Source organism: Melanerpes formicivorus, unplaced genomic scaffold, assembly GCF_026170545.1.
Source record: "Melanerpes formicivorus ecotype bairdi unplaced genomic scaffold, bMelFor1.0.p_v2 SCAF_24, whole genome shotgun sequence".
NCBI classification, from domain to species: domain Eukaryota; kingdom Metazoa; phylum Chordata; class Aves; order Piciformes; family Picidae; genus Melanerpes; species Melanerpes formicivorus.
Genome location: NW_027142376.1, coordinates 1029136 through 1041241, shown reverse-complemented (window position 1 = coordinate 1041241; position 12106 = coordinate 1029136). Strand labels below are relative to the sequence as shown.

The 12106-nt window shown below is 49.4% G+C and overlaps 2 protein-coding genes across 2 annotated transcripts in view; one reads left to right on the top strand and one right to left on the bottom strand.

Moving 5' to 3' along the window:
• The window catches only part of VOPP1 (VOPP1 WW domain binding protein), an 83637-nt gene extending 80295 nt beyond the window's left edge, over positions 1-3342 (top strand). Inside the window, exons 4-5 of the mRNA XM_068152561.1 lie at positions 664-800; positions 2876-3342. Of these exons, the coding sequence (XP_068008662.1) occupies positions 664-800; positions 2876-3057 (319 nt within the window). The 3' untranslated portion in view covers positions 3058-3342. The remainder of the gene's footprint in view (positions 1-663; positions 801-2875) is intronic.
• A 5272-nt stretch (positions 3343-8614) lies between these two features.
• The window catches only part of LANCL2 (LanC like glutathione S-transferase 2), a 39740-nt gene continuing 36248 nt past the window's right edge, over positions 8615-12106 (bottom strand). The window contains exon 9 of the mRNA XM_068152560.1: positions 8615-11679. Within this exon, the coding sequence (XP_068008661.1) occupies positions 11564-11679 (116 nt within the window). The 3' untranslated portion in view covers positions 8615-11563. The remainder of the gene's footprint in view (positions 11680-12106) is intronic.

Below are 12106 nucleotides of genomic sequence, written 5' to 3'. Positions count from 1 at the left end.
CTGCAATTTCAGGGCAGCATCCCTATGGCAAAAGCCAGGTATGAACCTGAACTTTCCAAACATTCAAGGGTGTTTTAGTTTCAGATTTGTATTTCACATGCCAGAAAACATGGGACAATAATGCTGGTGGCAACAGATCTCTGTAATGTGTCCATGAATGTCCCATAAGGGAGGTTGTAGCCAGCTGGGGGTTGGTCTCTTCTCCCAGGCAACCAGCACCAGAACAAGAGGACACAGTCTCAAGCTGCACCAGGAGAGGTTTAGGCTGGATGTTAGGAAGAAGTTCTTCACATAAAGAGTGATTGGCCATTGGAATGGGCTGCCCAGGGAGGTGGTGGAGTCACCGTCACTGGAGGTGTTTAGGAAGAGAGTGGATGGGGGGCTTGGTGCCATGGTTTAGTTGATTAGATAGTGTTGGGTGATAGGTTGGACTCAATGATCTTGAAGGTCTCTTCCAACCTGGTCCATTCCATTCCATTCCATTCCATTTGTATCTCAAATAACATAAGCCTGCTCACGAGAGACAACCTATTTAAGAAACCCAGATATATGTGTTAAGCTGATGATTGCTGGATGATGCTCTTTGTTTCTCTCAACAAACAGCCTGGGCTTGAGAGCCACCTGAATGTGGATGGTTTTGACTTCCCTCTTCTCTTTGCCTAGGTTCCTTTTGATGATGGGAGTTCTGTTCTGCTGCGGAGCTGGTTTCTTCATCCGACGGCGGATGTACCCTCCCCCACTAGTAGAAGAACCTACTTTTAACGTGTCTTACACCAGACAACCAGTCAACACTGCATCAGGTCGGAGACTGCTCACTAAACAGCTGCCACTAATTTCTCACACTTGCCAAGGCATTTGAAAAGGGTGGGCTTGGGGTTTGTTCTGTTTGGGATTTGGGCAAGGGATTGCACTGCTCTGAACCAAACCATGCCACCACCTCCTCTGATGAGTAAAGTCTTCTGCCTTTCAAATACCATAATTCAGCAAAAGAGTGGCTTTGAACCCTAGGATGACAGGCAGAACTTCCAATGCCCTTCTGTTGTGGTTTCCAGTACCTTTACAGCTGTGTGTCCACGCACAAAAGGAGTCTAGCAAGTTCGCACTTTTCAGCACTCTGGATACCGATCAGACAAACTGATAGATATCCAAAATGGACACTGACATAGAATCGTAGAATCAATGAGGTTGGAAAAGACCTCAGAGATCAAGTCCAACCTGTCACCCAACACCTCATGACTAACTAAACCATGGCACCAAGTCCAGTCCCCTCTTGAACACCTCTAGGGATGGTGACTCCACCACCTCCCTGGGCAGCACATTCCAATGGCCAACAACTCCCTCTGTGAAGAACTTTCTCCTCACCTCGAGCCTAAACCTCCCCTGGCTCAGCTTGAGACTATGTCCTCTTGTTCTGGTGCTGGTTGCCTGGGAGAAGAGACCAACCCCCTCCTGGCTACAACCTCCCTTCAGGTAGTTGTAGACAGCAATAAGGTCTCCCCTGAGCCTTCTCTTCTCCAGGCTAAGCAACCCCAGCTCCCTCAGCCTGTCCTCAGAGGGCTTGTGCTCCAAACCCCTCCCCAGCTGTGTTGCCCTTCTCTGGACATGCTCCAGCAAGTCAACATCTTTCCTAATCTGAGTGGCCCAGAACTGGACACAGGACTCAAGGTTGCACCCCTGCATGTCTTGGTGCAGACTTTGTAAATACTGTTTCTTGCACCTTTAAGCATGGGTGCAGTTCCCTTCTCCCCTCTCAGGTCTCACAGGATAAAAAGGTGTTACAACCACAAACAGGCACTTCACTGACCCTCTTTGTGGTTAGCTCCTAAGAACTGGGGTTATTTTTTAGGGCTTCCATGCTGCATCTGTTTTGCTGCTAGACTGAAGGAGCATTTCCACAGAGAGTATTTACTTCTCAACAGGGGAGGGCTGGGGCGGGGGGAAGCCAAACTACCTACACTAACATTTTTAAGCCTGAAAAATGACCTCAAGATGATGTGAGGAGGGAAGGAGTCTTTGGCAAATACCAGGTTTAATTTTAGAGCTTGGGTTTATATTTTTCGTGACACTTGAAGGAGCAGAAGTTGTGGATAAATATAAAATAAGCACACACCCTCTGCTTATGCTGCTTGCTTCCAGACTGCTACTGCTGTTACTTAAAAGCTGTGGGCTCTGAGCTAACTTCACCTTTTTTTTGTTGTTCTTGTTGTTGTTTGGTTTGTCTTATTTTGGTTTGGTTTTTACTCTATTTTTTTCCTGCTGTTTCAGGAATATTTTACAGCAAAAGCAATGGGAATTAGTAGTCAACCAAGTTCCCACTTCCTGCTAGCGTCTCTTCCAGATTTGGTAGCAGCAGCCAGCTCACCGTGGAGGTGGAGCCTTTGAAATGTGGCTGCTTGCCCACCTCCCTCCTTTCCTGCAGAGCTGGTGACAGCATCTTCTGCCATCCCAGCAGCTGCCCAAACGTGGCAATAGTTTTTCTTTGGGCCTGATGGGAAAACTGGGTTGAGCAGCTCACTTAGGAGCAGTTTGCAGACCTGGTGATACCACAGAATCACAGAATGGTAGGGTTGAAAGGGAGCTATCTTCGTAGATCACCTAGTCCAACCCTGCTGCCAGAGCAGAGTCACCTAGAGTGAATTGCACAGGAACACATCCAGGTGGGTTTGGAATGCCTCCACAACCTCTCCGGGCAGCCTGCTCCAGTGTTCCGCCCTCACAGGAAAGAATTTCTTCCTTGTGTTTACATGGACCCTCCTGTGTTCCAGTTTGTGCCCATTGCCACTTGTCTGAGTGTGCAGAGCAGGGGCCCTGGAGGAGCACTAGCTGTCACCACCGCCCTTGGTTGATAGCTTTTCTCTCCTTGTCTTTCTTTCAGGGTCACAACAGCCTGGAGTGCCATACTACACAGATCCAGGGGGCCCTGTGATGAATCCCATGGCGATGGCTTTCCACGTCCAGCCCAATTCCCCACAAGGAAACCCGGGTTACCCACCCCCACCGTCCTACTGCAACACACCACCGCCCCCCTACGAGCAGGTGGTGAAATCCTCCACATGAGGACTCTGGCGCTCTGACCTGACTGTGTGAGAAGAAGGTGCCATTGCAAAATGACCGAGATGGAGGGCACCTGCCCTTTTGAACACTTGCTAGTTCTCCAAGTCTTCTCTCCCTCCCCTCCCTGCACCTTTCCTCATTAAAGTTACTTGCAAAGGGGTCATTTTTATTTTTTTTCCTTTTTTTTTCCTTTTTTTTTTAGTAGAAGTGGATTTTTTTCTTTGTCTTCAAAATGAGAGAAGTCGTCTTTGTAATGCTTTTAATGGAAACCTATATTTAAAACCTGGATGTCTTCCTCTTTCTTTATTGTTCACTTCAGTGATGGGTTTAATTGTGTTCATAGATTCATACAATCATGGAAGGGTTTGGGCTGGAAGAGACCTTTCAGATCATCTAGTTCCAGCCCCCCTGCCATGGCCGGGGACACCTTCCACCAGACCAGGTTGCTCAAGGCCTCTTCTAGCCTGGCCCTGAACACCTCCAGGGAGCGGGCATCCACACCCTCCCTGGGCAGCCAGTTCCAGTGTCTCACTACCCTCACTGTAAAGGATTTCTTCCTAATATGCAGTCTAAATCTCCCCTCCTCAAGCTTCAATCTGTTCTCTCTCATTCTATCACTACAAGCCCTTGTAAAAAGTCCCTTCCTGGCTTTCTTGTAGCCTCCTTCAGGTACTGGTACAGGTGGTGTGACATCAGTTCTGCTTACAACCCCAGAGTGATGTGCATTCTCCTAAGACTCCACAGCAGAAATGCCCCCACCTAAGGGAAAGGACAGGGAAAGAGGGTGGAAGCAGAAGAGGCAGGGCAATGCTTTTACCAGAAATGGTGACTGGCCTCTTTTTCTCTGACAGTTACCTTGTGCAACTTGGCTTTCATACAGAACAGAAAGATTAGAAGTTGTTGTGCCCTTTCTGGAGAAAAGGAGGCTGAGGAGAGACCTTCTGGCTCTCTCTACAACTTCCTAAAAGGAGGATGTATCAAGGTGGGGGTCAGTCTTTTCTACCTAATATCAAGTGATAGGATGAGGGGAAATGGCCTTAAGTTGCAGCAGGGGAGGTGTAGGTTAGACATTAGAAGGAATTGCCTTCACTGAAAGGGTTCTCAAAGACTGGCACAGGCTGCCCAGGGAGGTGGTTGAATCCCCATCCCTGGAGGTGTTTAGAAGATGCAGAGACGTGGTGCCGAGGGACATGGTTTAGCACCCAGTTTCAGAGAGTTAGAGAATGGTTGGACTCAATGATCTTAAAGCTCTTTTCCAACCAAAGTGATTTCCATGCTTCCATGATTCTCTATGACTGGAGCACCTGCATGGGTCGAGTCCTGTCAGGGCTCTTGCCACACGCCCCAGAAAAGAGAGGGTCCTCACTTGGAATGATGCATCTGAAAAGTGAAGGACTGGGACTTGAGTGTCTGTTGGCCAGCACCTGGCCAGCCTGTGTGAACAGCATCTTGGCTGTCCTTGCTTTGCCAGCAGGGAGATTGTATGAAGCAGCTGCATGTTGATAGTGAGAGGGAGGTGTCACAGCCTCCCTGCTCCTTGTGCCTCTTGCATACAGAGGTAAGTGTCCTTCCCTACCCTGGAAAAATCATTGCAGGAAGAGGGAATGGGAGCACACTTCCATGTTTGCTGCCTTTAACTCCGATGGGAGTTTTGTCCTTGAGCAATAGTAGCTTTCATTGTGGTCTTAGTGCTGCCCCAAAGAGCACCAAGCAGAGCTGTTGTCTCCAGGTGACCAATCTGCAGAAGTGCTCTCCTCTCTGGGAAAGGCAAATAAATATCTTCTGGGGATTAGTGCTTAAGAGCATGCCCTTGACCTGCTGCACAGGTGCTTTGGCTTCCACTGGCTCAGAACCAGTGACTCTGGACACAGGTTGACCATAAACCAACTATGTGCCCTCATGGCCAAGAAGACCAGTGGCATCCTGAGATGTATTAAGAAGGTTCTTCTTCCCCTCTACTCTGCCCAGGTGAGGCCTCATCTGGAATACTGTGCCCAGTTCTGGACTCCCCAGTTCCAAGGACAAGGAACTACTGGAAAGACTCCAGTGGAGAGCCATTAACTACCTTGTGGGGAAAGGCAGAGGGCTGGGGCTTATCAATAGCTAAAGCGTGAGTATCAGTGGTGCTCAGTGACAGGACAAGGTGCCACCAGGACAAGGTGCCACCAGGACAAGGTGCCGCCACTGGGATCGGGACAAAACCTTAACCACAGAAGGTTTCACATAAACATAGGGAGAAAATTCTTCACTCAGGGTGGTGGAGCACTAGAACACGCTGCCTGGAGACATTGTGGAGCCTCCTTCTCTGGAGGCATTCAAAATAGGAGATGTTGCTGTGTGATTTGCTCTGGATTATCCTGGTCTAGCAGGGAGGTTAGACTGGATGATCTGGGTTCTGTTGCAAAAGTCTAGAGCTATGTCCATGGCACAGCAAGGTGTCCTTGTGGCCAAGGAGGTCAGTGGTCTTCCGGGGTGCATTAAGAGTGTGGCCAGCAGGTCAAGGGAAGTTCTCCCCCCTCTTAACTCTGCCCTGCTGAGACCACAGCTGGAGTATTGTGTCCAGTTCTGGGCTCCCCAGTTCAAGAAGGACAGGGATATACTTGACAGTGTCCAACAGAGGCTATGAGGATGATAGACTGGAACATCTGTCTAGTGAGGAAGGGCTGAGAGACCTGGGGCTGTTCAATCTGGAGAAGAGAAGACTAAGAGGGGATCTTACAAATGCTTATAAATACCTGAAGGGTGGGTGCCAAGAAGGTGACAGACTCCTTTGATGGTGTCCTGTGCTAGGACAAGGGGCAGTGGATAAAGTGGAACACAGGAAGGTCCAACTCAACATGAAGGAAAAAACCCTTTTTCCTGTGAGGGTGCTGGAGCCCTGGATCAGGCTGCACAGAGAGGTTGTGGAGTCTCCTCTGGAGACTTTCAAGCCCTGTCTGGATGTGTTCCTGTGTGACCTACCCTAGGAGATCCTGCATTGGCAGGGGCATTGCACTTATCTTCAGGGGTCCCTTCCATCACCTACCATTCTATGATTCTATACCATGATGCTGTTGGCCTTCTTGGCCATTTGAGCACAGACTGGCTCAGATTCAGCTGGCTGTCAACCAATACCCCAAGGTCTTTCCCTGCTGGGTAGCTTCCAGACACTCTGCCCCAAGCCTGGAGCATTGATGGGGTTGTTGTCACCTGACAGAAGCTCATTCATGGATATATTTTGTTTTATTGTGTCTCTCCTCCACCTCCATCTCCCCAGTGTGTCTGGGTGTCCCATGGACCATAGGAGAGAGGTAAACGTCACTGCAGCATCCCACAGTGCCTTCAGTGCCTCCCAGTAATTAGCAGGCTGACTCATCAGTCGTGCTACAAATAGGACCCAGCTTGACATGCAGGGTTCTAACCCTGCCCTTTCTGTTTGGGGCTGCCTTGCAGCTGCTCCTCTGCTTCATGACCACTTTGGGAACAGATAATGCAAGGCCAAGCTTTGTTGTTTTGTGAGTGGTTTGGGGCTTTTTATTCCTTGTTTTTTGAGCCCTGTGACAGCTTCCACTGCTCTGAAAACAAATAGCTGGGACTACAACAAGCTCTTCACAGACCATGTGGTACACAAAGGAGGTTTTGCTCTTTCTTCCCCACATTAAAAAAACCAAACAAACAACAAAACAGAACCACAACCTCCCAGCTGGGTTAGTTTAATAGGGAGATACCCAAAAAAGCCACATTTTGGCATGGAGGTCAGCCAAGAAGATAAAATGTTGTCAGACGAGGATTTTTGAAGTGCAACTGGCTGCCACCAGCCCAAGCTGCCAGCTGCTGCAAGGTGAAGGGAACAGCGGAGAAAGCAGAGGGAACAGTGACAAGTTCAGCAGCCCCCTGAACCCTGCCCCTGCAGAGGGAAGTAGCTGCTTAGCTGCACATGTGTTACTTTCACAGAATCACAGATTGCTAGGGGTTGGAAGGCACCTATGGAGATTTTCAAGTCCAACCACCACCTCTCTGGGGAGCCTGTTCCACTGCTCTATCTCCCTTAAAGAAGCTCCTCTTCAAGTTGAGATGGAACTTCTTATGCTCAAGTTTGTCCCCACTGAACACTTGTCCTGTCACTGGACACCACTGAAAAGACTGGTCCCACCCTCCTGCCACCCAACCTTTAAGCATTTATAAGCATTTATGAGATATCCCCCTTAGTCTTCTCTCCAGATGAGAAAGACCCAATTCTCTCAGTCCTTCCTCACAAGAGGGATGTTCCAGCCCCCTAATCATCTTTCCATCTGTTTTTTCTACCCTCTCCAGCGATTCCCTGTCCCTCCTGATCTGGGGAGCCCAGAACTGGACACAACATTCCACCACGTGGCCTCTCCAGGGCTGTATGCAGTGAGAGAAATCAGGAGGATGGGCACATGTCTCTTCTCTGTGTCTCCAGTGACCACTTGCAGCCTAATGGCAGCTTGTCCAACAGCTACAGCTGGATTTACAGCAGCCCCCTTGGAGCTGCTGAAGTGATGGCAGAAGACAGGTCACTACTGCTCTCTGCATGCAAAGCATGGCTGCTCTGCCAGCCAGAGCCTGGCTTCCTGTGCTCTAACAAGCAAAGGGGGCAAAAGGGGACCAGGAAAAAGACTTCACATCAACCCCCACCCCTCCTGAGAGAGGACTCAGGCAGCACACTGCAAACCTTCCTTCCACCCTGCTTTGATGTTAGAGAGAATCTGTCCTAGAAAAGTCCCAACATATACACCTAGCTCCAGCTGAATCCCTGCAGGGTCTCCTTAGGTCCCTCCCTCCAGACCAGAAATCATAGAATCAATAAGGTTGGGAAAGACCTCAAGGATCATCTGTGCATGCAGTTATGTGCAGTGGCAGAGGGTCTTGAATGGCTCATGGGGCTTTGTGAGACAAAAATACTGACCCTAGCTTGCAGCACACCTGAAATTTCCTTCTGTTAAAGCTTAGCTCGAGAAAAAAATACATCTAGGCTTCTGAGGGGCTTCCCTGCCTCTTTGAAACACCTGCAGCAACGGGGATTCAACCACATCCCTGGGCTGCCTGTTCCAATCTTTTGGAACCCTTTCAGTGAAGAAATGTCTTCTAATATCCAACCTCAGCCTCCCATGGTGCAACTTGAAGCCATTTCTTCTTGTCCTGGCAGTCATTACATGGGAGGAGACAAAACCTCACCTGGCTCCAACGTTCTTTTGGGTAGTGGTAGAATCCCTGGGGAGAAGCAGCAGCAGCCTGCAATGCTCAGTAAAAAGGTGATGGGTGGTTTGCCCCACTCCCTGGCAGTCTTTCATCCTGCAGGACCGTGAGATGGTGGTTCAGCAGTCAGATCAGTGTGGCAGCTGTCACCACAGAGCTGGAGGGAAGGAATCATAGAATTGTAGTGGTTGGAAAAGATCTTTAAGATCATTGAGTCCAACCATTCTCTAACTCTACCAAGTCTGCTGCTAAACCGTGTCGCTCAGCACCACATCTCTGCCTCTTTGGAACATGTCCAGGGAAGGAAAGAGCACAACAGAAGATTAAAAAAGGGGAAAAAAAGTAAGAATCATGACACAAATGACCACCACATAGCTTGATCTTTACTAATAAAGCCAAAGAGCACAACATCAGCATTTCCCCCCCCTCTTTTTCTGCCCAAAGAGCATCTCCATTTTTAACACTAACTGCTTTTTGCAACAGATGGACAAAGCACGGACAAAGCAAACCAGGGAATATTAAGACATTTTCCACATGTTTAGTTTGATGGGACTTCTGAGAACAATGACCTGCTCAAATGCCATCTTTCAACTTCACACAAGACCCTTTCTTAATGGCCACCTGGATAAAACAGCCAAAGGAAAGGAGGATCCATGGGGTAAGTAAACCTCAGGAAGAGGAGGCAGAGATGCTGTCAGAGCTTCCCAGATCCTGCTCCACTTCCCAGAGGATTCTGTGGAGAAAGAAGGTGCCAGGAGGCTGGCCACGGTACAGAAAGAGCTGGTAGCTGACTTGCTTGTTATTTTGACAGGTGCACTCAAGCATCTTGGGGATCTGCTGGGTATGAAGCTGTTCTAAGTGTGTAACTGCACATGTTTTAAACCAGCAGGTTTTAATTCCCCTTGGGCTCCAGGCAGCCCAAATCGGCTCCCACGGGCACCCATGGGCACGGGCTCAGCAGCTGAGGTTGTGTATGTGTCATCACTGGCTGAAAAAACCTGCCTGCCAGGACAACACATGCTTGGGATTTGCTAGGAAGGATGGTTGACAGCTTTTATTCTGTTTGCAGGTGGTTCCTGCAAATCTGGCAAGCCCCCTCCCTGTTAACCCACCCCACAAGTTCTGCAGTCACAGCAGAAAGGAAAAGGGGTGGGGGGTGATGCGAATCAGCTGCCATGTGCCTCCTGTGTTAGAATTCCTATGAGACCCTCACCCTCAGCATCTCTGGGTATGATCAGGGACCCACAGGCTGAAGGACATACTGCTAGACCTCAGCCAGCTTGCTGCAGAGAAACTCCTCATTTGAGATGGCCTTTGCTGGTACACTGTGCATTGCTTCTCATCCCCAGCTCTCCCTGCTCAAGGATGCCTCCACTTTCCGCTTGTTTGCTTCACCCCTCTGCATTCCTCACTCCTGCTGCCTTTCAGTGTTTTCCCTCACCCCTAGGCTGTACCGATGCAGCTGGGTTGGTGTCCCCCACCTCATCTTCTGCCCTAAGCCAGAGGAGTGGAAACGTCTCTCCTGCTGCTCTCATTTTAGTCCTACCTGACAAACCAGCAGAGGAGCCACAGTGTGACATGAAGCTGTCTCTGCGCTGGCACTGCTGCTGTTTTCCAGCAGAACTGAAAGTGGAGATCATTAACATCTCAATAGATTTGGCAACAGACTCTCCAGAGTTCAAGGAAGTCACCTGCCACCACCCAAAGATTTATGGAGGAGCGACAATGCATCTGCAAGCCTGCTCACAAGCACTGGCACTCAGCAGATGGCCTGCAGGTCACACCCCCGCAGGGAACACCCCCTGCTGCCTGCCCACAAGGTCAAACTGCCATCTGTCACTGGCACCCCACAGAGGACAACTCCAGCAGGCACCTGGAGTGATGGCGCAGAGGGAGGTCTGGGGGATGGATGACAGCAGAGCCTGAGGAGTGAGCGTGCACCACTACAGTTACCTTTCTCAGGCACTAAGTGTACTTACTGTCTGGAACACATAAGCCTGTTGTAAGTATGTCCCACTTCTGCTCCCATACTCAGGAGCACCTGGAGGCAGGTCTAGTATTTCACAACCCCACCACACTGCAAGGGGAAGCAAAGCAGTAGCAGCACAGTTAGAACTTCAGGGCAAAAGGCTTCTTCTGCTTGGATTTGAAGATGAAATCAACATCAATGACAGCCTCTAGCAATGGTTTCATATTGCTCATCCATCCTCTGCAGCCTCCACAAGCAGCTGGAATTGATCACTCTGGCCAAGCCACAAGGGCTAAATATAGCCAGGGCTAGGAGAGGGAGGGAAGGGCCTAGAATAAATCAGTGTCTTGGTTTGGAAGCAACAGTCATCCTGAATTACCAGCAGGAGAAACTGCCCTGACACCCTCCTGTACTCATTTGGGTACTCGATGCTGCAGGACAGGTTGATTAAAGAGCCATGGAGAGGTGAGCAGCACAGTCACGCTGTCCCTGATCTGCTGTTACTGGCAGCAGGTGAGTACAGATGACTCCATCTGCAGCTTAAGCTCATGCCATGTGACATGGTGCTTTGCAGAAGTGGGGACAAGCATCTCCATCCTGCTGTAAGTGGCTAACACACTAACCAAGTGCAGGTATCAAAGGGAGCCTCTCTTTCAGGCTTTCTAAAAAAACACTTCCCAAAACAGCAGCAGAAGACAAGTCAGGTAGGACCCTCCCAACCTGCTAAGCTTCTGAGGACAGAGATGGCCTCACACCTCATCAGCCAAAAAAACCCAAAAGGCTGATCTCCATCACCTTAGCTTCTAGGGACTGTGGAGAAAAAAACTGCAGAAAAGTAGGAACACAAACCCATTTTTCATTTTTCTTCAAGGTTCCAGCTCACCAGTGAAGCTGGGCACTGTCCTGGCAGCAAACTTTCTGGCACAGGTGGAACTCTCCAGGTAACCACGCTGCAGAAAGCACCACTGCTGCTGCGAGTCATGCACGAAGGTACAGGAGGGGGATTCACACAGAGACCAGCTTTTTGCTAACAACAAGGGACTTGAATTGACACAACACCAATACACATGCAGAGCATGTCAAAGACCTGAAGAACACAAATACATTGGAAGAGAAAGTTCAACACTTGACTTCTCTTGTCCTACATCTGAAGGTGTCACTTTAACAGAACTGAAGCGTGGCTTCTCCCATTCATACTCTAATGACTTGAGGCCCTCTGGGGCGGTGGGGAGTGAGAGGCAGGGTTTATCCAGCCGTTGGATCAGGGCCAAGTTGGTTCAGTATCAGAGGCACTAGGCTGTCTCATCTCTTTTGGCATCAGTTTCCTTTCAAAATGATCCTTTAGCTGTCCTGTTCCACTTTGTTTTCCCTCCTTTGAGGTCCAAGTTCAAATGCTGGAAACTGGGAAGTCTCCGGTACTGAAATGTCTGAGAGGAAGTGAATAGCCCCAGCCATGCCTGGAACATAAGGAGAAAGACATCCTTGTGCATCTTTGACACTGATACAGCACCGTGGACAGTAATGGCAGCAGCACTTACCTGAACACCTCCTCACTAGAGCCCTTCTTGGAACACATGAACTGAGGAGTCCCCCCATCCTCCTCTTCTCCAGAATGAAGAACCCCAGCTTACACAGAATCACAGAATTAACCAGGTTGGAAAAGACCTTTGAGATCAAGTCCAACCTATCACCCAACACCATCTAATCAACTAAACCATGGCACTAAGTGCCTCATCCAGGCTGTTTTTATACTTCCAGTCCTCAGATGCTCCTCATAGGCCATGTGCTTCAGGCCCTTCACCAGCTTCGTTGCCCTTCTCTGAACAGACTCCAGCACCTCTATGTCCCTGTCCTAGTGAGAGGCCCAGAACTGAACACAACCCT